At 35.3% G+C, this 25869-nt stretch overlaps 1 protein-coding gene across 1 annotated transcript; it reads left to right on the top strand.

Annotated features, from left to right (window-relative positions):
• Nucleotides 1-29: 29 nt before the first annotated feature.
• On the top strand, nt 30-23023 carry LOC150105133 (zinc finger protein 593). The gene is made up of 3 exons (XM_090396168.1): nt 30-332; nt 17727-17789; nt 22832-23023. The coding sequence occupies exons 1-3, from the start codon at nt 136-138 to the stop codon at nt 22962-22964; spliced, it is 393 nt and encodes a 130-aa protein (XP_090252294.1). The 5' UTR covers nt 30-135; the 3' UTR covers nt 22965-23023.
• The last annotated feature ends 2846 nt before the right edge of the window (nt 23024-25869 follow it).

The raw sequence follows: 25869 nt of genomic DNA on the forward strand, positions 1-25869 counted from the left end.
ATTATCATGTAAGGTTATTGCGACAAACTTCGACGCCGAAGTTGTCCACGTGGGAGAGTTTTTCAGTGCTTTGTGATATGTGGATATTGCTTTTTATTTTTTCTTCAACTCGCAGTAAAGCTATTTATACGAGACATGACTCGGTATGCAAGAAAAAAAGGACAGAATTCCGGTAATACTGCATGTGGTAAGAAACTTAAAACTAAAAGAAGGAAAAGAGACTTAGATGAAATTAATGATGATCTGAAACCGGAAAATGCTGAGAAACTGTTAAATCAACCCGTTGATTACGACCTTCCAGGAAATGCTCAATTTTATTGCGTTCATTGTGCGTAAGTATATATATTTCGTTCTAAAAAAAAACTAGGCTGTTTTTGTGCATATAAAGTTAAAGGTGTGGGGGGGAAGAATTCAAATGCGCATAACTACTTAAAGTGGTTACTGCAGATCTCCCATTTTGTATATAATATGAGTTGCAAGAACATGGAAACACCTGAAACAGAGACGGGGGAGAGAGAGAGAGGGAGTTGATTTTTAGTAAAACATAAGTACAGCCAGCTTCGTGAAACCTTGAATGCAGAGATGCATCATATATGGAAAACTGTAATAGCATTCTTATTATTATTATAAGATACCTCCAGGAAGCCCTCGCAATCCTATAATTTCTTTGCTGAGAGGCATGTGAGGTGATGGAAATCCATTGGAAAGATGTGTGATTAGAGCGTCTAGAAAAGACAAACTATTTTTATATAGGAATATTATCACTGGCCCCATATCTAAGGAACCTCAGAAAAACTGGCCAGAATTTTAAAGAAATATGATCTCATGTGGACTTATCCACTCTCCTAAAGATGCTCTCTCTGTTCCATGTGTGTACAAGCTTCACTGTTATGATCATTCAGGCTCGGCTGACCATGCCTTGTTTGGATACCTTGCACAGAATCAAATGGGGAGGAAGGAAACCTTATACTTCACTACAGTAAATACAAACTTGAAAGACATTTTTTTAAAAATAAGTAGCAGATTTAAAACCAACCAAATCAAAATAAATATGGTTATGTTAAACTTCCCAAGATTTGGGGAACTAATTCATAGTCCTGTTCAACAGGCTGGCTACCAGCATCTGTCACAGAGACAAATTGGAACTGTTAAACCTGTGTTATTTTCATTCCAATGAACTGAATTATGAACTCTTGCCATAATTCTTCTAGCTTATGACACTAAAGAATATAATGATATAAAAAAATTGGATGAATTCCCTTGGTTTTCCATTTGATTGAGTGCCATTTGTCTCATGTTGGTCCATTTCTTTACTTTTGTATCTCTCAAAAACTGGGATTTTGTGTGTGTGTAGTTTCATTCACTCTCCACTTATCTGAATAATTAAATGAGCAGGAGGAGCTATGCTGCATCACTCTCAGCTCCACTCTTGTATTATCTTATATAAAGGTGGTGTTGATGCAGTAAATTATAGACCAGTTAGTATCTCTGGTACAGTTATTGGAAAGTCTGGTTTGGAATTGCTTCTGAAGGTGAGGTAGACAACACTAGGTTCCTTTATAGAGGGCTGTTTTGTTAAAGGTGGATGTTGCTTTAGCAATCTGCTTGCATTTTCTTGACAGCAGAGCTGGATAAGAGGAATGAATATACCATGCTTCCAGATTTTGCCAAGGCATTTAATGGATTTCTGATTGGAGGTTATTATATTGACTCAAAGGAATGGATGAGAGGAGATGGAAATATAGGTGAGTAAGGGGATCTTACAGTATGGATAGAGTGAGATTTTGTGGATGATGGAGGAAGTAGTGTTCAAGGAAAAATTATACACTATTTTTAAGTTTTTAATAATCTGTTCCTCAATGAGCCCTTTACTCCGTGGTGGTGTAATAATACTGATAAATTCCCCCATCAGATCACCTCCTTTTATACCTCCAACTGGTTTGTCTAAACATTTTGACTATAAGAAGAGTCTTTCAAATGGTAGATTTACAGTCCAAGTAACTAACTTCAGAAGTAACGTGGTTGGAGGTATTCACTGTAGGAAAAGAAATTAATATTTTGGAGCAAGGAATTGTATGTATTCCTAAGATTAAAAGGATAAATAAAGTGGGACTGTAATTGAATAACAATATTGAGCAAGAGTTACAGAAGAAAAAGTGGCTAGGAAGAAGTATAAAGTTGATGGTAAAGTAGCTATTACATGAGATGATAAAAGATAGTATTTCTAAGAGGATGGAGGGGGGGGGGGAACACTCAGAAAGTCAGCAGCACTTGGTGTTCTGAGTTATCACTGGTCTAGATATCAAGCTGTGAGATATGGGATTTCACCCCTTGTTTTAAAGAGTGCTTGAGAATTGACATTTGCTTTTGGCAGAGTATCCAGTGCAGTGAAAGAAAAGTAAAATATTGCTGCACAAAATGTGTGAGGGTCAATGCTTTTGAACTATACACCACTTTGTCTCTCTTAAATGGTGATTTTGGTTTTGAAGAAGTTGGTTACAACTAAACTATATGTTTGGGTGGATGAAAATATAATAATTTGGAACAGACAGCATGGGTTTGTTAAGAGACATTCAGGTTTTAGTAGTCTACCTTTGCATCATTTTATATTAGTGTAATGGCAGAAGTGAATATAAGAAATGCATATACAGCATCAAGAAAGATACTTGACAATGTCCCATGGCAAATTTTTGCTTTGGCCATGATAGATTGTGTGTTGGTGTTTGTGTTGGGGGAAAGTAGTGAGTTGGATAGAAAATAGGTTACGAGATGTTATCAAAGAATCATGAAGAAAGGTAACAAGTAGGCTATTGCTGGGCTCTACGTTGTAGTTCAACACTATATAAATCACATTGTGGATGGTGTTGGGGGGGGGGAGACATTTAGTCCTTTGCTAATGCAGAGGAGAGCACTACCAGAAATGTGATGTCTTTCAAGTAGGCTGAATTGATTGCGAGATGTCCATTTAATATAGCTAAATGTTAATTTCCACTTATTAATTCAATGATGAAAGGATGCATGTGCTATATTTAGTGAGCTGCTAGAAGTGGAGAAGGTAGAGATTTTGGAATGTATTGAAATTCAGAGAACACGATGAAAACAGTCCAGAGTATTGTTGCTACTATGGGTGAGGAGGATGCTGACGAAGTATTGATAAAAAAGTGATTGTTCCTTCTTGGTTACTTGTCTCTTTTTGCTTTCTGAGTTCAGGGGCTGTGAAGTGTTGGTTATGATGATATATATGGTAATAGTGTTAATTGGGGTGCTTCATAAATAACAGGATGATACAAGATTGTTACATCTTGTATACTAATACTTAGTATTACTTCCAAGTTTCCTTGGAGTCTGAAGACTCATTGCAGAAGATTGAATGCATTAAATTTTAGAGCACTCACTCCACTGTGGTAATGCTTAGAGTGGAGTGAGTACACTCCACTCTGAGCATTGCCAGAGTGCACTCCACCATCCACCAAGTAGTAAAAATCTTTCACCTCTTTAGTCATATGATCCTTGTATAGTTTTCGGGGATGACTTCTTGTTCTTGCATTATCCTTTGCAATAATTTCACTGTATCTATTTGAAAGGCTTCTTTCACTAACATATCTCAGTTATCTCATCCCCTACTCTTCCTCCTCCTATCTGCCGAACTCTGAAGACCACATTCCCTCATTTTATCTTCATACTCAATATTCCAGTCCTGAGACAGTGTTATTTGCCTCTGCATCCTCTCCAGTGTTTCCTTATCATGATATGGTCAGGTGATCAGATCTGTGCACAAAAATCCAAAAGCATTATATAGTAACAATTTTTGGTTAACCTTTACAACTTTTGTAATGTGTCTCCTGAACTTCAGTTTTTCCCTATCCACCGATCTCTTGCCAAAGTGCATAACTTTACACTAGCAACACTGAAATGACATCCCAAAGCACCAACCTATTCCAATCCTCTTGTAACAACAACAAATCAGAACTTCCTGATGTTGCTCTTCATTTAACATCAGCAAACAACTGATATACACACTGGGCTATGGTTTGACACTACTGACTTGTATTTCTCTTTATGTAGCTGTACTATTTTTCCTTCTTTCCACACTTCTGGAATTGTTCCTGTTACCAGACTATTGAACAGCCAAGTCAGGGGCACTGCCAGCTCTTTAGGACATTCCAATAATATATGTGGTGATATCCAATTCAGTCCCACAGCCTTATTAACATCAAGGTTACTTAATATTCTGAAGACTCCCATTTTTGAACTAGTCTTCTTATCCTCCTTTCTGTTAGTATTCAACAATACTCTTAGCTCCCTTCTTCTCCTTGTACATGAAATATACTAACAAAATATTGGATATGTTGAATAGATTTTTAAAAAGAAATGGAAGGAATGAAAATAAGAGTCAATTCTTGGAAATTGCATTAAGATGTTATGAATGGAGAGAGAGAGAAGCCTGTGTAGCTCAGTGGAAGTGGTGTTTACACTCCTCAGCGCTAAACTGCCTGAATAAAAAGCATCACAAGTCTGATTCTAGTTGCTGATTAGAGGAACTTTATCTAAGCCTTTTTTCGACCTTTTCTTGTCAGAATCAGTCGAAAAAAGGCTTAGAAACAGTTCAACCGTAGAAGCCACACTGTTTTCAGACATTAATGACAAGACTCTCAACAAGTGTTGTGAGATGGCAACACTTGTTGAGCTGTCTCTTCACTGCAAGTCACTTAATTAGTGATAGTCTTAGGCTAGCTATCTCGATTGGCTACCAGTGGAGATTGAACTGCCCACTCGGTTTCCAAAAGTTAGGGCTAAAACGGCCTTCCTTACTCCCATACAGGAATGAAAGATGTTATATATAATAATTCTGAGTAATACTTTTCGATAAGTTTCTGTTTTGACATTGGCCACTTGTCTCCAGAAGTGATGACGTGTTGTATTAAGGGCATCCTGATGGAGTCAAGTAGCTGACATTCGTAAAGTATGTGGTCAATAGTCTGTTGAAAATGTGGACTACAAATGCATGATAGTGATTCCAGGATATGGAATCTGTGTAAGTAGTATCTTAGTTTTCCATGTCCCATTAATAACTTGGTTAAACCTGGAGAAATGGTGTTTTTTCAGCCAGAGTCTGCTTCTGATGCTTTGCAAGAATTCTTTTGTTGTTGATCCTTTTTTTGATGTTTTCCATTCTTCTTCCCACATGTCTAGGCTTTTCTCTTCTGCAAGTGTTTTTATAGCAGATTTCGAGTACTTTTGGTAACTTGTTTCTAGCTGCTGCTGCTTTAGCTAACTGATCCACTCTCTCGTTTCCTGCTACCCTGGTATGTGTGTGTTCACCCAGCAGAACTTGATTTCCCATTCTTCTAGAGTGAGATTCCGAACCCAGATTTCTTGTCTGTTCTATTAATGTAATATGGTTGTTCTGGGTTTTTATCATCTATAGTGCTTTTACTATCAGTGTAAATTGTTGCTGTCTTTTGATGAGAGGTGTTGAGTTCTAATTCCTGGAGATATGTAAGTGAATGAACTATAGCAAGTTGTTCTGCTTGGTTGCTGGAACAGAGATGATACAGTCTAGAGCAGCGTTCTTGTATAATGGACTGTCTGTTGTATGCAATGAAAGAATAACCAACGTTCCCTTCAGTGTATATTTGGAAATCGTCATTTTCCCTTCTCCTTAATGTATGTTCTCTTTGCTGGGTGAGGCCACCTACTGTAGTGAAGTGGATGTTCGTAGCAATTTGGATCAATGTTGTAACTTTCATTATATCTTAAAGAAGTGATGTCATATATAATAGATAATTCTGGTTTTTTAGGCAGATCGGTGTTAGAGCTGCAATAATGCAAGCTGCCTCGAAGGATATTGTTCCGTATGATATCCTCTGAGTATAATAATATGGCTATGAGGCGTTGAACTCTTTGATTTTCGTGTATGTTTCCAGGCAGGTGTAGTATAAGATATCAGTGGTAGTATAGTTCCAGTATATATTGTTTTCAGTGCTTGTTGGCCTAATCCCCACTTAATCCTTGCCAACTTAGCTAGGAGTTTTACTACTTGTAAGCTCTTTTCAGCAACATATGAGATGTGCTTATTGAAGTTAAATTTTTTGCCTATTGTTCCTAGGTATTTTAGCTCACTGGCTACCTCGAGAGCTTCTCCGTTTAGGAAGACTGTTACAGGTTGTTTTGATTTTTGCATGAGATGTGGAGCACTTTAGACTTGGTGCTATTGAAGATAACTTTTTCTCATGTCCCCAAATCATTAGCAAAAGCAATGACTTTTGTTTCAGTAGTGAAAGGAAGTCTTAATAGCGAGTCATGTTCCAGAAACCTGACCCACAGCGGGAACCTTGTGGACAGCCTCGTTTGACTTTTTTCATTACAGTTGTGGTTTTTAATGTCATAGTTGGTCTTCTGTCTGTAAAATAATTTTTTGTAAGGAAGAGCAAGTTTTTCGGGCATTTTAAATCTATTAATTGATTGATTATGGCTGGCCACCACACAGCATCGAAGGCTCCTTGTACATCGAGTGAGATCAGTAGTGCCTTCTTTTTTTTTTTTATAGACTATCTTCTGTGAACTCTTGAACATCCATAGTTGTATCTACTGTGCTGGACTGAGGTCTAAATGCATATTGATTGCTGCTTAATAGGTTTCTTGACTATACATAGTGCATTATTCGGTTTATTAGAAGTTTTTCTAGTATCTTACTAGCAATATGAGACTGATTGGTCTGTATTTGTTAATTTCGTTGAATGTTTCTTTTCCTGATTTGATTATGGGTATAATTTTTGAGGATTTCCATATTAAAGGAAATCGTCCTCTTTTTAGGCATTTGTTGTAAACTGTTGTTATAAATTTGGGGGGGGGATTCGAGAAATGCTGTTAGAGGTATGTTGCTGATTATTCCGTTTTCTCCAGGAGTTTTTCTTGGATCCATTGATCTTAATACTAACTCGATTTCATTAGTTTCAAATGCGTCATCGTCAGGAGTGTCTATATCTGTTTCCATTCTTTGTCTGTAAGTTTTGTGGATTTCTTCATCTGTTGATTCATCGTCATTGGGAATAAACTTCTCTATCATAATAGCTGCAGTTTCTGCTAAGTTTTTAGTGTAGGTACTGTCTGTTTTCTTGATAGTTGATAGTATAGGTGTTTTGTTCTTGCTTGCTGCTAATTTATAAATGCAGTTCCAAGGATTTGATACAATTGAAACTGTACAAAATTTTTTTAAATGATTCTGTTTTTGTGTTTGTAATTTTGGACTGATAGTTGTATTTGGCTTTATAGTAGTTCTGTCTTCTGCTCTCTCTTAAATCTTGGTTATTGTATGTTCTTTGGTATAGTCATCTGCGTGTGTTAACTTGTTTTCTTAGGACTGTTAGTTCGTTGTTCCACCAAGGTACTGATTTTCTTCCATCAATGTTTAGCTTCTTGGTTGTTTTGAGTGTTTAGTTGCTGGATTTTATCAGACCTGATGAAAGCGCAGAAGCAAGGAAGTCTATATCGGTTTGTGCTGATGCCCAGATGGCTAGGTTTTTGTCTAAGCTGAGCTGCTGTTTGCATTAAAGTGATGTTCTTGAGATTAGGCATGAAAATTCTCTTTTTAATGCTTTTATAAATTTCTCTACGATGATTTTATTGGTGAAGTACTTGATGTTAATGCAATGGTTTGTGTTGTCTATTCTATTTAAATTTTTGCTAGTGATAATGAAACTTATTATGCGATGGCCAGAACAGCTTTCCTCTTCGTATTTCCATTCAGAAACCCGGGGTAAAATAGCGTTGTTTGCCATTGTTAGATCGATGAAGCTGCTTCCTCTGATATTTTCAAATGTGTTACGGTCATCGTTTAGTATGTGTAGGGAATTCGATGCTATGAACTCTTTCCAATTTTTACCTCTATTGTTTGTGCTTTCGTTAAACCATGAAACCGAATTCCAAGAATTAGGCTGTGGCTGATGGTAAAATCCAAGATGTTGCTCATTTTCTCTGTCGTATTTTATGTCAGCATGATAGTTTAGATACATAATTGCAGCAAAAGTTTTAATTCCTCTGTATGTAATTTCGATAAGTACCAAGTCCTCGTTGCTGTGGTGAGAAATTAGTATTGCCTTGATTTCAGGGTTGGCCACAAGTTTTGCAGCTCTCTTTCTTTCTGATCCTTTGGAAAATATTTTATAGTTACTTGGAAAGCCACATTTTTTTGTTGATGTTGTAGGGTTCTTGTATTAATGCTAGTCCCATGTTTTTTCTATTTATGAGTTCTGTTAAATTATTTACAGCCTTTATAGAGTGTTGAAGATTTATTTGAAGGCATGCCAGGGAAATAGTGCTGTTTCTGCTAGCTTTATTGTTGCTTTCCATAATCTATGTTATGAATTTTGAGCTGTCTGTAGTAGTTGTATGTCAGGCAGTCTTTGCTTAGTGCCATGTGTTTGCAGTCATTTTGGTTTTGGCATGCTTGTTGTGATTTTGGCAATTTATACAGTTCATCTTGGACTTATTTCATGGGCACTCACTGAACTTATGTTCTTTAGAGCAGAATGGACAGGTGGTTTTTTCCCCTGCAGTCTTGTGCTGTGGTGGAATTTATTGCAGTTAAAGCATCTCAGAACACTTACGTAGTAGTCTGCATAACAGCATTTTTCCGTCACTTCTTAACAATTTGGTCCTACACCATTGGCTCGACTTCTATAATCAAGTTTCTCTTGTTCGTTTTTTTATTTGTCATGATAAATTTCTGTGTTATCTCTGTATCGCCACTGAAGAGTTCTTCGTTCTGCATGCAGATTGCATTGTTCGTATCGATTTCACTGGGAATATCATATATGCTTAGTCTTGGAGAGTGTTTCTTACTGGGATTTGCTACTGTCTTTGCATTCCTTAGATATTTCATTATGTAGCAAGTCTGTATTGATCTTTTCTTTGGATTCAATTCAGACTCCTCCGTTATTGATGCTTTTCATTTTTGTGATTTTGATTTTTCTAGGATCTATTTTTTCTTTTATGATATTTTAGGTTTCTTCACTGTTTAGCTGGGTTATTGGTTTCACTTTTAATTTATAGCAAGGATTGTTTTCAGGTTCGTCTTTGTTTTTAATGGCATGTGAATATAGCTGAGTAGGCTGAGCTAAGTTAGCCTGTTCCTGGATGTTTGGAGTAGTCTTTAGTTCAATTGATACTTTAGCTTCATTTTTCATTTTATTGAATATCTTCGTTAGTTCCCTCACTGTAGTTAGTATGTCCTTTTTTAAATCGTTTCTTAAATTACTGTTTACTTTGGCAATGTTACACAGCAGATCGAGGGCTTTTTTGAAATCTAATTCGTCCCGTGCTGCCATTTTAATATTACTTGAAGTTGTAGTATTATATCGTCCTATTGAACTGCTAATTTTTCTAATGTATAAAGTTCAAGAAAAATGTACTTAGAGTTTTCCTGCTTGTTACTAGAAGTGACGCTTCCAGTGGTAGCAGTTGGGGGGGGGGGAGTTAGCCCTTGTAGCAGCTAATCTTATTATGCATGGATCATTGTTTTGAGGGTAGTTGAACGATAGAGACAATGAGAACAGCAATATTCAGTCCATAAAGATAGAATAAAATTGACTCATACACACTTAGAACTGTGATACTATAGAGTAAGTTACTCACTGTACAAGCTATCAGTTGTTACCAGATACATCCAGTTATTCTGTTAGATGCTGCACAAATCAAGGCAAAAGCAGGAGCGATTTCAGGTGCGTCCGTTCACGTCCAAGCCCATTCGTTGTTCCTCTGTGTATCTGTCCATGCACCAATCAACTAACCAAGGGGCATTGTAAATGGATTTGAGATATGGTGAGATATGCTGTATCATTATTCAAAATTCACTGGAGGTGCTTTTGGCATATATTTTTCAGTAAATTATCTGAAAGCAAGAATGGGTTTTACAAAATTCATTCTTGTTTTCTTTCAATTATCCGACTGCACTTGTTCACAGAAAGCAATTTGATGGTCAGATAAGAGAAGGATCAGTTTACTAAAGGTACATGGAGCAGTATACAAGAAGTTGGCTAATCCATTCAAAGATCATTTAACTGTAGGCTCAGTTATTTGAAAGTTGTATAATTGGGAGATCAATTTGCTATTACAGAAGTGGAGTTTGATTTATTAATATAGAAATATTTTTTATGCTATAGCAATGCAAAATTTATTATCAGTAGTTGCCAAGTATTTAACACATTGATAACTACGATATAATTCGTAGTAGGTGATCTGGCTGAGAGGGCCGACTACAAGTTATCTCGTAGTTGCTGGACTTGCCTTTTTCGTGCAGCTGCAAGTATATTCATAGTATATAAGCATAACTAAGGATTTTGGCTTCTGGGAAGAGAACAAAAAATCAAGGCTGGCGTACATGAACAGAAAATTTATTCATTCAGTGAAAATCGAATACAAAGTAATAGAACAATTTTATTTTATTTTTTGAGATTTGTTTTAAAACAACCTTCCACACAAAGTGCTGGCTTTGCAGGCTGGACAATAATAATCTGTTTCTCATCATTTTTTAGCTTGGGTACGAATTCGACATGGCTTTGTTGGACGCAGTGGTTTCTCTGTAGGTGTGATACTCTCTAAATAATGAACTTCTTCCGATCTAATTTTATAAGTTGTATGTTAGAATTAGTTACTTTCCGAAAAAATTTGAATGCATTGTGTATATATATTTCTATAATATGTAATTCAATTTTTTTTCGGCTATCTAATAGTCTTTCTTAGAACTGAGTAGTACAACACCATTTGATCTGATCGGTCAATGCCGGATATTCCTCTATTATAATCTTGAATTATGTTTGTTTGGTTTCATCGAAAATTTTCCATTACGGTTGGACACCTCTACCATTTCAACATCATGCATGTTAGAAATACAAAGTACTTCTCGTTTGTCTTTCAATTTACATACTATATCAGGACCATTTCACTGCCAAACCCCCCCCCCTTTTTTTTTTTTTTTTTTTTTTTTTTTTTGATTTACCACTTCTATGGGATTTCCCTTTCTGTTATTACGTAGTGTTCCACACACATGTTTTTCATAAGAGTAACAGAATTATAAAAATTATCCATATATACTGGCAGAAACTTAATCTTCCATGCCACAGCATCATTGATTCGTCGATACAGATAGTTTTATCTGCTATGCAGTTTTGGTGCATATTATTAAAATGATTCAATATCGGTCTTACTTTGTATAGTCTGTCGGAAGATGCTATTGAGTTATCAGTGAAGTGAAAATAACGCAATAACAACTGGAACCTATTTCGACTCGTGATCAGCAAAACATTATATTATAAAGTGGGTTTCTACTCCAGTAATGCTCTATTGTTGGAAAAGAACACGGGCGCAACTGTAATAAAAGTCCAATAAAAACTTTCTTTTCTGTGACGCTGACGTCCTTCCATTGTGATACCCTGTGAGATTTTCTTACTCGTTGAAGTTTTGCAATTTCTTGCTCAGCATATAAATTAGTTTGTTCGACCATTAATGCAAGAAAGTCTTCTGAAAAAAATAAGTCCACCAATGTTTGTCCTGTAAAATCTGTTATGTCCAATTTCAAACCAACGTTCTCTTGGAAAATAAATTGTTCAGGATCTTGTTGTATTTTGGTCCACAAATTATCGTTCATATTTGAAGTTGTTGCTTGGGAAGTATCAGGATTATCTTCTGGCTCGGGGTCAACTTCATCTTCACTGTCCTCACTCAAATCCTCAGAAGGTTTGTAATCGCTACTGTTGTAACCATCCTCAGCATAAATCTCATCAAATTCTGACTCAGATTAGTGTGGTGGTACTCAAGTTCTTGAGTCAGTGGTCTTTTCTTATCCATATTGTGGGGTTATAAATATATATCATCATCATCATGCATATCAAGGATTTAGGCCTAGCATGTTCCAGCCTTAGAAGTCATCGTTGAATCATTTAAGAGGACATCCTGGTTTTCTTTTTCCTGATGGCTTGTACTTTAAGGTTTGTTTTGGTAATCTTTCTGTTTTCATTCTTTGAACATGTTCCATCCATTTATGTTTATATTTTTTAATTTTTTCTATTACTGGTTGTTGGTTTAATTCTTTCATAATTTCTTCATTTCTTTTGTGGTCAAATAGGGTATACTTTGCAGTTTTTCTCATAAACTTCATTTCTGCTGTTGTTAATCTATGTTTGTCTTTTTGTTTTATTGTCCAGATTTCTTTTCCATACATTAAGACTGGTAGGGCTAATGTATTGTATACTTTTAGTCTGGTTTGTTTTTGAACTAGGTTTGGTTTAAATATAGACTTAATTACACCTGTTATTTTTAAATATTTTGCAATTTTTACGTTTATATCTTTTTCATTTTCATATGTGATCATACATTCTAGGTAGTTAAATGAATTCACCTGTTCTAAGATCTTGTTATATATTACTATTTTAGTTCTTGCTGGATCTTGTCCTTTAAAGGCCATAGTTTTTGATTTTTCTGTTGATATTATCATACCATAATCTTTGAATATCTTATTTAGATCTAAAATAGCTTTCTGTAAGTTATCTTTAGAATTTGTAATTATTATTTGGTCGTCAGCAAAGAGGAGAGTGTTTAAGTTTATCGTAGGAGAAAGTTTAATTCCTTGATGTAAAATTTTATTCCATTTTATTATTATTTCATTTAAGTAGATATTAAAAAGAGTTGCTGTGAGGGGACATCCCTGTCAGGCCCCTTGGTTTATCTCTCTCGTATATGATAGCTTGTGATTTAATCTTATTTGTATTTGATTATTTTCATATGTACTTGTGATAGCTTTTAGGATATTATTTGGTATTTGTCTTTCTTTTAATATGTTAAATAATGTTTCTTGTAACTTTGTGAAATGCTTTTTCAAAGTCAATAAATGCAATAAGTGTTTCTAAATTGTATTCTCTTCTTTTCTCTATTATTAATTTTAGGCAAAAGGCTGGGTCTATTCATGATTGTCTTTTTCTAAATCCATTCTGTACTTCTAAAATAAAGTTTTCGGAATATCTCATTAGTTTGCTATTTAAGATTCTGCTTTATATTTTGTAACAGGAATTTAGTATACTGATTCCTCTATAGTTTTTAGGGTCATCTCTATTACCTTTTTTAAAGATAGGAATCACAATGGCCTTTTTCCATTCTATTGGGGGGGATACCAGTTGAATAAATTTTATTTAAAAATAATAAGAGTTTTTCTTTGAATCTTGTTCCTGCGTATTTATATAGTTTTGAACCTAGCTTATGTTCTCCAGGTGATTTTCCGTTTCTTGTTTCTTTCAGGCTGATTTCTAATTCTTCTTTAGTTATTTCCTTTTCATTTTTGTTAATTGTTTGCCAGTTGTCTTTTTTTAAAATATTTGTCCACAGTTCTGTGTAGTAATTTAGAAATTCTTCTAATTTCAATTCAGTGTTTAATTTTATGTTTCCTTTGGTATCTGCATTTAAGTGTTTCAAAATCTTATATACATTGGGTCTTATTTTATATAAATCATGTTCTAAATTAGAAACAAATTTGTTCCTTGATTGTATTGTCCCAGATCTTCAGTTTTTCCCTTTTATTGAATTTTTTGGTCTTTCCTAAGCTTTCATTTGCTGCTGCATTTAGTATCGTTTTTATATTAAGCCATTCTATTTCTTCATTTTGTTTTATTTTATTTAGATATTGGTTAATTCTTTGTTCATATAGCCATTGCACATTTGTGTCATTCAATAGTCTAGTTTTATAAACAAATGTTTCAATTTTTCTTTCTGTTCTTGTTACTTGTAGCCATTTAGGTGGTAATCTTAATTTTATTTTAACAAGGAAGTGGTCACTGTTTATTTCATATCCTCTGTGAACTCTAACATCTAGTGAAAATTTTGATGTCTTTTCATTTAATATGAAGTAATCTAATATTGATTTCCATCCTCTTGCTGCCCAAGTATATTTATGTATGTCTTTATGTTTATAGAAGGAATTCATTATTTTTAGGTTATTATAAACTACGAAGTCAATCAATTTTTTACCATTCCTGTTTAGAGTATGTTCTCCATGTATTCCTATATTATTATTAATTTTCGTGTTTCCAATTCTTGCATTTAAGTCTCCTGCTAAAATTACATAATCGTTTTTATTTATTTTATTATATATGTTTTGTAGCTGATTATAAAAATCAATATTATTCTGTTCTCTTTCTTCTTCTGGGGCATATAAACCAATTATTGTTAAATAGCCTCTATCTATTTTTATTCTAGCTTCTATTATTCTTTCATTCATTAATTCATAATGTTTTAACTGTTTTGAAAGGGAGTTATGAATCCAAATCATGACTCCTGCTTGTGCTCTTTGGTCTCTGTTGACTCCACTGTATATCACATTAAAATTTTCGGTCTCATAGTCCCTTTTAATTTCTTTTTTGTTTCAGTGATTACTGCTATTTTAAAATTTCTTTCATTTAATAATTGGTCTAATTCTATTTCTTTATATGCTATTCCTCTTACATTCCAGTTTGCTACGTGTATTATATTTTGTCGTTTCCATTTTTGTTTTACCTTTTCCATTCCAGGGTCTCTTCCCATAGATTCAATCTGATTATCTTTTTCTGTCAGCTTACAAGTAGAATTATATTCTCCATGTCAGGGGACTAGCCTGACGATGGAATAGTTCACTGGTAGGACTGCTACCTTAAAGCTTCTGAACTAGCCTTCTTTCTGAATTTAAACCCATGGGAGGAATAGGGTATGTTGAGGGGGGGGGGAAGAGTAGATTATAGAAGAATTATAGTAAGGTTTATATAGAGGGCATAGTTGTAAGGCCAGAAATGAAAAGGCTCCTGGCCCTCGAGTACTCTAATAGCATAAGGGTCATAAAATATGACGAGTTGGCTGATAAGGTCTTATAGAAAAGATTAAAGTAAGTGGATCTTCCTCAAAGTAGAAGAAGGAGAGAATAAATCCAGCTAGGGCTAGGGGGTCCATGGGAGTGCTGCTTCCCTTACAATCAAGATGATTGGCCCTGTTGGTCCACGAGTCCTTATTCAGTATATTTGGACCACCCCACCATATACACACACACACACACGGTGGGCTCCCCTATCCACCACCCAGGGGACGCACTCTCTAGGGGTTACAGGGTCCCCCGAGAGTATAAATATATATTATAATTATTATTATAAAACAAAATACTCAAGAAAGAAGTAAATGTAACATACTCGACTAAGTTTGATTCACTACTGACGAATTTACACACATATCACTAACTCTGCTTTAGCGAAATGACAAGTCGAAGCGTGTCTGAGTACGAATTAACATGTAGTTGGCTACTGCGAAGAACTTTCTGTTATATATGCCAACTATGAGATAACTCATGAAACCTTTTTTTCCAAAAAAAAAACACATTTGTATGTTTTTTGGTGATTACTATGCATTATAATTAGGATTTTGAATAATATATGATTAAATGAAATTGGCTTCTGAGACCCGAATCCTGAAAATTGCCATGGCAGTTGTGTTAAAATAGTCTTAATACTGATTTACAACTCATTAAAAACAGTACTTTCAGGTTGGAATATCACCGTATTCTATTAATATTGATTTATTTAATAGTATTGACGGGATTTTAAATGCAAATGAAGTTTGCATTTGAAATAACTTAGTATGCCAAAGTTTTGATCTGCTGACTTCAAAACTATTTAATTGGTGGGAGGGATTGTTTAATGGCATTTTTACAAATGATACACATAATCTGCATATTTGATATATTTTCTGCTCCTCTCCCCATTACACAGCAGCCATAGATATAACAAAGGAGGTTAGTATTTCATTTTCTAGTGCTTTAGCTGGTAAATAATTGTGTGCAGACATTTACAGTAAGTAAGGAAATAGATGATAGCTATTTACACCAAGCACTTGGATGGCATAATGCTTAACTGAAACATAAACACAAAATAAAAAACTGTGTACTCAGACTGATGTGAATAGTAATGTTTTCATCATTTATATACTTATTCCAATGCCAACTTTCACTTGTTAAGTCTATAATGTCATGAGCATGTTAGATAATTTTTATAATGCAATAAATAATGAAATATTTTATTCAGTTAAAAGGTTGTTTGATATTTTGTGAAAAATATGCATGTGATATGATAAAAGGTTTCGTTTACATGCTGAGCATGCTGAATTACTAAATGACATGCTAAACGTTTTCTATCTCCCTGACACTATATATTTGTGTATTATATTTGATGGGTAATATAATTATCCATTACAGCAGTAAATAACATAGTCTGGGCTATTGACTTAACTGTCAGTATTTGTCATCTTGTCTATTATGATAAAATCCAGAAACAGTGTGAGAAACTAAACAGAAATCAGTCTATTTTTTAAAAAAGGAAAGATATTATTTTAATCGGTGCCAAAAATAATGTTTGCATTGGAAGCTTTAGCCACCTTTGGCTTGATATAAAAGCAGGTCATGGCTCAGGTTCCCAATGTTGTAGTAATAATAATAAATCAGTTGGCATGGTGCCTGTTCTGTACTCTGTATATAAGCAATGAAAAAACATTTCAGCTACTCATATTGTTGTAATTGACTGTAAACATATCCAGGATTTGCATAATATCAAAATTATCAGGTGCACGAAAAAATAGTCTACAGTGAAGAACAGTAAACTGGATGTCAAAAATAACTTTCAATTTCATTCTCCCCACCTCAAATTGAAAATCATTTTCACAAATGATTATTGCGAAAATGAAAAATTTTCACCTCCAGTAGTATAGATACCATGTGAATTACTATATTAACAGTTAAAAGGATAATAGTTATAGTATAACAGGTCTAAAGTACTCTTATTATTAAGAATAATGACCACAATAGTACAGTGATACCTTGGCTAACGAATGTTTTAGTGGATGCGTGTGCAAACATGAAGACATTGTAGATAAGATAGGGCCTTGGGCAAAGCATTACATTTGGAGGTAAATGAAGATGTAATAGAATTAGTTGAAGAACACTTAAAAGATTTGACAACTGAAGATCTTGAAGAGTTGAAAAAGAAGATAAAGAGTGCTCATCAGAGGAGGAGGACAGCAATAAAAATTGAAGAATGCCAACAGGTGACATTAAAAAAAATGCTGCACTACTGGGAAGAGTTTCAGTCTTTGGCTACAAAGTGGCATCCCAACAAAGCTGAAATGAACAGACTTTGTGCCTTGGTTGAAGACAAGTGTCTGAATCACTTTAAAAACATTCTGAAAAAAAGAGAAGTTCAGTCAACTTTGGACAGATTTTTGACTTCTCCTTTAGCAAAGAGACAGAGGCCAGCTACTGAAGAAGAGGAGACTTACCTTGAATAAATTTGGAAGAAGAATAGTAAAAACGTTGTGTACATATTTTCAGTTTAATAAAGTGTATATAATAGTGTAAAGATCATCAGTTTTTCATTCTACTTTCCATTCTCCTTCATCTAATTGGGTAGCTGTTCATCTCAGCCTTTGGTGAGTTTTTGCCCTTTTATGGTGCGCTTTTTACTATTTTATAAAACTTATCTTTAAATAGTAGGCAGCATCCAGAAGAATTAAACAATTTTCTATAAAAACCTACAGGAAATCACGTTTCAGCTAACGAATGTGATTCCGAAACAAATTATCTTCTTTAGCCGGGGTATCACTGTAATATACTGGTATGTATATCAGGATTTTGCTACCCTGAATGGTAACCAAGATATTTTTCTTTTTAGGCGATATTTTGTTGATAATCAGGCTTTGAGTGATCACTTCAGGACTAAAGTGCATAAAAGGAGGTAAGTATTTCATTTTTTAGTGCTTTAGCTGGTAAATAATTGTGTGCATCTGCAGACATATACAGTAAGGAAATAGATAATAGGATAAACAAACTGGTATGTTAGGGAATTGGCAGAATAAATTTATAAGAAAGAAATTAATCCATAACGTTAAAGTAGTCATAAAGAAAACAGTGCAGACTAATTTCAACTTATGGATCTGAGAGCTGTGTTAGAAGTTGATCAAAGACTGGAAATCACCAATATAAGAGTCTGAGAAAAAAAATTTTTTTTTTTTTTTTTTGGGAGGGGGGATGTGACATGGCATCAGTGGCAGAATCATATTTGAAAAGATCTTGACATTGCTAGCATTCATGAATCTGTGAACTGATTCATGAATGCTAATGGTGTTTGATGCCAGGATAAAGATACAGAGGATAAGGATGACCAGAATCTCTGCAGCTGAAATCCTTAGACTAAAATGCAAAATCTGACACTATTGGTGTCCTGAGAGAGATTAGACTAACTTGGAAGAAACTTTCCTTGTCGTGTACCATTCAATCATTTCCAGATCTGTGATCTTGTGAACAAAGGCTCTCCATCTCGCTCACATTTGTCTTTTCTTTCAGCAGTTGTAAATTCATATTATTAAGTTCCTTTTGTGTTGTTCATCCAACTCTTCCACTGTCTTCCTTGCATTTTTCAATAATTTATCTGCTTGTATAATATGCCCGAAGTACGCTAACTTCTGTTTAGTGATCATTGCTGCAAAGGAACATTCTGTTACAGAATGTCTATACAATCTCTAAAATCTTGTCTTCTTAAATAATTCAGCTTTCACATGGCATGTCAATGGTATTTAAATACCATTGCCTTAAGAATTCTAACTGCTGTGGCCTTAACTAACATCTTTACCTTTCATAATTTTTGTCTGGTTTAACATATTAACATTGCTTTTTTTTTTTCCTCCCATACATATCCTTCTTTTAATTTCATCTTTGTATTGGGCATTATTTTTTATCTGGATCTCAATAAATCATAACTTTCAACCGTTTTGTTTTATCTCTCTCAATTATAAATTCATCCAAATTGTCAAAGCCATCACTTTTGTTTTGCTGATGTTTAAGCCCAACTTTTTTTGCTTTTCCTCTTAACTAACAATCAGCTGTTCCAGATCTTCCTTAGTTTCTGCTGTGATGATTGTCATCTGATATTTCCATTACTCTAATCTGATTAGAGTAGGTGGAAATATATGATTACATAACTTTACTTGTGTGTGAAATTAAAACAATGATTCTGTAATTCTCAATTTTCATTATCATAGGTTACTCAGCAAGTTCTCTTCTTCCAAATTTTCCTTCAATATAATATCTGTCATCATCATCACCATCAAATTCCTGACATGTACCCTCAAGGGGGTGTACAGGATATGATAGTACTACATGAAAAATTTACATCATTACTTCCTATCTACAATTTTCCTCCAAATCAGTCTGTTACTTGTCAAGACCCCAACATTATTAGATCCTATATTTCTATTGTCTAAGGCACTTTGTACCGTATCAATCCACCTATATCTTGGTCTTCCTCTGGGTCGTTTTCCTGCCAACCTGGCAGAGAACACTTTGTTTTGCTAATCTTTCCTCGCCCATTCTGTTTAAGTGACCATCATTTTGTATATTGGTTTATAATATCTGTCTTGTATACAAATTCTCTTTATATACTTTCCATCTTTTTTTTTTTTTTTCACTTTTTCCCAGATTACTTTATACAACTCTTAATCTATAGATAAACTTCCTGTAACTTTATCTTTCTAAGTTACTTGCTTCGTTTCCTTGACCCTTTTATTTAGATGTTTTTCTCTATCTTTCCTAGCCTGTCTGGAAAATCTGTACAGATTTTCATATGTTTGTCTAACCCTTTCATTGTTTCTCTTAAGTTTCATTTTTCTTGTTTCTTTTGCTATTTTGAATAGCATCTTCTGACAGCTTTACAGTCTTTCTTTCTTGTTGTTTTAATTGAGATCCTTCTTTACATCATATCCTCTCCAGACCTTTTAATTTCTTTTCATCTTCTGCTTTAAATGCTTGAATTAAATAATTAAATCAAAATCTACAGTCCTTTTGTTTCTTCTTAACCCTTAATTTTAGTTTAACTTCAACTAACAATAATTCATGATCTGTTCCATTGTCTGCGCCAGGTAGTGTTTTTGATGCTTTGATAGCACTTACCCACCTTTTGTTGGCAAACAATATAATCTCTCTGGTTTCTGTATTTGTCAAATAAAAATAGATATAAGTTAGATATAAAATAGATAAAAGTTCACATGCACAATATTTTATGTTGAAAGTAAGTGTTTGTAATAAAGAAATCGTTCTTCACACAAAATTACATCTTTTCTCCTCCTTCATTCCTCGGTCCTAAAATCATATTTTCTTTCATATGATGCTTCCTTCTTTTTGTTCCACTTTTGCATTCCAGTCATCTAATTTCAATAGAAAATGTGCCTTATCAATACTATACATACACTACTAGTTTCAATCTGTGGTGGGGTGCACACACACCCGTATGAAGTGACACTCACTGGATATGCCTTTATTCTGATTAGAATTATTCTGTCAGACACTGGGTTGTAACCTAAAATGTATTTTCCATATTCTCTTATATCTATGAATGCCACTCTATTTCTTCTAAAACTGTCATGCCCAGAGTAATAAATCATGAAATCATCACTATCAACATAATCTATTCCTGTCCATCTAAGTTTACGTGTGTAGAGGCTTAAGTGCCATGAGGACATCATGTTGGAGGCTTAATGGATTGTATACGGCACTCAGAAAGGATTAAAACAGAATTTAATACTTCCTATATTTCGTCTCAGTCACTGAGACATCTTCAGGGATTACAAAAAAACTTCTTCTTCTGCAGCTTTTCCCACTTAAGTAGGGTCGTTGTTTGTGGTGAGTCTCTTCCACAACTTCCTGTCTTGGGCTATAGCCACATCCAAGTTCTTCATCCTCAAGTCCTCCTCCACCATCTCCCTCAATCTCTTCTTTGGCCATCCGTGTTTCCTCCTCCCTTGCACATCCATCTGTGACCTTTCTTCCCACACACTCTTCCTCCCTCCTCATCACATGACCAAACCATCTCAATCTCGCCTCCTGTATCTTTGCTCCTAAGTTCGTAACTTTCACCATTCCCCTTACATAGTCATTTCTCAGACGATCATTTCTGGTCACACCACACATCCACCTAAGCATTCTCATCTCCACTACCCCCATCCTGCCGATGTTACTTTTCCTCAGGGCCACAGTTTCCAAAGCATACGTCATAGTTGGTCTCACTACTGTCCTGTAAATTTTGCCTTTTAGATTGATTGATACCCTCTTATTGCATAGCACTCCAGTTCCTCCATCCTGCTTGTATCCTGCATCCCACTTTCTTCTCAGCCTCACCATCCTCTTTCATTGTTGAACCTAAGTATCTAAAGTTATTGACCTTCCTGATGACATTTCCTTCAAGCTCCAGATCTGTCTCCTGACTGCCATCCACTTTGCAACACATACTCGGTCTTACTTCTGCTTAGTCTCATACCTCTCTCTTCCAGTACTTTCCTCCAACTTTCCAGTTTGGTTGCCACTTCTTCTCTTGATTCTGCAAACAGTACGATGTCATCTGCATACAACATAGTCCAAGGCGCGTCTTCTCTCACTTCCTCCGTCACCACCTCCATCACAATATTATACAGGAACGGACTTAATGCAGACCCTTGATGCAAGCCAACTGTCACTGGAAAACTTTCTGTCACTCCCAGGCAGGTTCGAACACTTCTCTTCCCATTTCTGTACATCTCCTGCACCAACCTGACATATTTCTCCAGTACCTTCTTCTCCCTCAGACACCTCCAGACTTCTTGCCTTGGCACTCTATCATATGCTTTTTCCAGATGTAGCTGCTATTGCTTCTCTCGAAACTTTTCCATCATCTTTCGTAACCCAAAGATAGCATCTTTGGCCGATCGACCAGGCATGAAGCCAAATTGCTCCTTTGCAATCTCCACCTCCTTCCTCAGTCTTCCACCATTACAAAAAAACAAATACCACACAATACAAATCAGTATTGTGTGGTATTTGTGTTTATGTTACATTAGTTTTTTTGATGTCTTTGTAGTGCCAAAGGACACAAGAATGGGAACTAATGTGTGGAGGTTGTTCCATGGTAAAAGAGACTTATGAAGTTGTGATCTGAAGTGCCAAGAGAAGAACTGACATCCACAATATACTTGTTAGGAAAAGTTCAAGTCTATTGACAACTTGAGGAATGGAGGTCAGGTATTCTGGTAGAGTGATTGATGATCTATGATAGGGTATTGTTAATAGCAAACATCTTGGCATCCCTGCCTGCCTCAGTGATACTGTAGATTTTAACTGTAGAAAGTCAAGCTTTAGAGAGAGAGAGAGAGAGATAGTTGAAGAGGTCAGAGTAGTTTAATGAGGTTTGGAGAGCATATGAAAAGGGTAGGTTGACTGTAGGGAAATTTTGAGCCAAAGCAGATTGATCTGAGCGACTGGGTTTTGCACTCTCTGGCATGGTATATGAGTTCTGATGAATGCACAAGTGCCATCCTTGTGGCAGAAAGAACTGTGTAATGTGTAGTTTGAGCACTTGAGGTGGATTTCCAGTTGGGTTTCTGATAAGAATACTAATTCTAGTTTAGATTGTAAGTGGTGGTGGTGCATCACTTATATCGTTGTTTAGACAATGAATGTTGGTGAAGTGGATGCAGAAACTTTTCATTTTTTTTTTGGCTGCTGTTGTGCAATACATTGTGATACGAATGCTTGAAAATTATACTTGGTTCATTTTTATTTTGTTTACGATGTGGTTACTGTATGTTACCTGCTTAAAACATTTCTTTAGAATTTTTGATTGCTTTAGATTGGTATGAAAATATGGATGTATCTAAGTATATTTAATAGTTGGAAATCAACAGCCATTATTGGCTTAAAATATTTTAGCAAATTGTGACTACATTGATTATATGTGTATTTGCTTTAAAACAGATTGAAAGCATTAGAACTAGAACCTTATACCCAGAAAGAAGCAGAAGCTGCTGCAGGGATTGGAAATTACATTTCACCAAAACGCAGAAAAGTAGAAACTCTTCATCCAAAGGCTTCAAGCTCAATGAACTAAGTTAAATGTAAAAACTGTATAAACTTCATTTACAGAATAAAGAAAAAGATAAAATGTGATATATGTTTCATGTTACTACATATTATGGGAATACCAGATAAAATATTGGACTTAAATTTTTATTAATTATATATTGGGTTTTATCCTTTATCCAAGTGTAAGCAACAAAGTTTGCACTTGAAGTATCTGGTAAAGGTGGTATAAGTTCTCATCGCTTGCTTTAGTATCTCTTATAATGCAAAGCACATCTCCTTGCAGACATGTATAATGTTATGCATTAAGGGAAAGTCCGCTACCCAGACCGGTTTCAACCTTTATTGAAGTGCTGCTTAAGTAAAGACCTCTCTAAAAATTAGGCAGTCCCCAGACCACTCCCTAATAGTGACCGAAGGACCATCCAACTCAGCAGTGGCTCCACTCTGTGACAGGCTCACCCTTCCACCAAGCAGAGTCATAAGGCAAGTGATGAGAACTTATACCATGAGTTGCCCTAGTCCTGAAAGTACTTCAGGCGAAAGCTTTGTTTGCTTACACTTGGATAAAGGATAAAACCCAATATATAATTAGTAGCATAGCCAAGTGAAAAAACTTCCATAAACTTATCATTAAATTTTTATATTGCATCTTCATTATTATAAACTGAAACTTTATGAAACTGACACTGTAGTGATCTCACTCTAAACTGCTTTGTCTCTTCACTAACCTGATTAGGTGAGTGGATAGTATGATCACTCAACCAGTAGGCTCTGAGTTCAAATCCCAAATTGTGATTGATGTCCTTAGGTGTTAAATGAATTTCATTACTTGCCCATTTATTGAAGTTCCATGTTTGGTTTTAAGAGCACTGCTTCTGGCTTATCTAACCCTTAAGGCCACTCACAGTACTAATGTAATGTGTTTATAAGTTTGCAACTAAAGTAGGTGGCAAAATATTCTGGAGGTTGTTGAAGAAGCTTAGGAATGGAGGAAAGAGTGCTGTAAAAGGAATTAGAGATGATAAAGGTGAAATGAAAACAGGAGAAAAAGATATCCTTGCAGTATGGAGTAATTACTTTGAAAAACTGCTAAATGAAACAAGCAGTGATGACAGCACAGTGATAAAAAACACTGACCAGGCATGCAGTCAGGAATACATATCCATACTTGAAGTAGAAAAAGCCATCAAAGGCTTGAAATGTGGAAAGGCAGCAGGAGTAGATGATATTCGACCAGAAATGCTGAAGTATGGTGGTATAAGAGTCTTACAGTGGCTGCACTGCATAGTTCAGAAAGCCTGGACAGAGGGACAAATTCCCGATGATTGGAGTAGAGCTCTCATAGTACCCATATATAAAAAGGGAAATAAAACTGAATGTGAGAATTACAGAGGTATTTCCCTACTGAATGTTCCTGGCAAGATCTATGCAAGTATACTTGAGAAACGGTTGAGAAGAATTGTGGAAGAAAAGCTTGGTGAAGAACAAGCTGGATTCAGGCCAAATAGAGGCTGTCAGGATCAGATCTTCACTTTACGACAAATAGTCGAGAAAGCATGGGAATATAACAAAGATCTGTATTTAAGTTTTGTCGATTTGGAAAAGGCATATGACAAGGTGCCAAGAGAGAAGCTATTCAATACGCTGCAGTTATATGGTGTCAATGGGGCATTATATCAAGCAATACTTAGTCTTTATTTGAGTTGTGAGTCAGCAGTTAGAATTGAAGGAAGTACAGGAAGATGGTTTAATGTTAAATCTGGTGTGAGACAAGGATGTACATTATCCCCTCTGTTATTCATTATCTATATGGATCACATTATGAAGGAATGTGGTATTAAACCTGATATCAAAATTGGAGATGTTAATGTCAGCTCTTTGCTTTATGCGGATGATGTTATACTTCTAAATAAATCCGCTACAAGTCTGCAAGATTCTCTGACTAAATTGAATAGCTGTTGTAATAGATATGGTATGAAGGTCAGCAATAAAAAGACAAAGACAATGAAAATAGGCAGAATCATTGAAAATGTCAACTGTGTTGTGAATGGAGAACCTGTGGAACAAGTAAAACATTTCAGCTACTTAGGCACAATTTTTACTGAAGATGGTAAACTAAATATAGAAATAGACAACAGAATCAGCAAAGCTGGTATCGTGGGAAGTCAATTGAATAAATTCATATGGAATAAGAAAGAAATTAGTCGGAACACTAAATTAGCTGTATACAAGACTGTGTTCAAACCAATTTTAACTTATGGATCTGAGAGCTGGGTCAGAAGTAAAACACTTGACCAAAGACTAGAGACCGCAGATATGAGAGTCCTGAGAAAGATTAGAGGCGTGAACAGATGGCATCAATGGCAATATCATATTAAAAATGAGGATATTAGGAAAGAACTTGACATTGTCAGCATCCAGGAATGCGTTAGCAGAGCTAATCTCAGATGGTATGGTCACTTAAATAGAATGGGAGAGGAAAGATTAGCAAAACAAGTGTTCTCTGCCAGGTTGGCAGGAAAACGACCCAGAGGAAGACCAAGATATAGGTGGATTGATACGGTACAAAGTGCCTTAGACGATAGAAATATAAGATCTGATAATGTTGCAGTCTTGACAAGTAACACTGATTTGGAGGAAAATTGTAGATAGGAAGTTAGTAATGATGTAATTTTTTCATGTAGTACTGTCATATCCTGTACACCCCTTGAGGGTACATGGCAGGAATTTGATGATGATGATGAAGTTTGCAACTATTTAACAGAACGTGAGGAACCTTTATCGAGTCTCTTTTGACTGAAAGGGAGTTAGCCAGTCTCATACAGAGGTAGAGAGGTTTTTTTCACTCGAAAACTCCAGTTTTTTTGTCCCTCAGAACAGGCAAACTGGCCAGTGAACACACACACACGGATCTGCAGTCATAAAATACA

This window comes from Typopeltis vanoorti, chromosome 7 (genome assembly GCF_054136105.1).
Source record: "Typopeltis vanoorti isolate ZY-2024b chromosome 7, IOZ_Tvanoo_1.0, whole genome shotgun sequence".
Taxonomy (NCBI): Eukaryota; Metazoa; Arthropoda; class Arachnida; order Uropygi; family Thelyphonidae; genus Typopeltis; species Typopeltis vanoorti.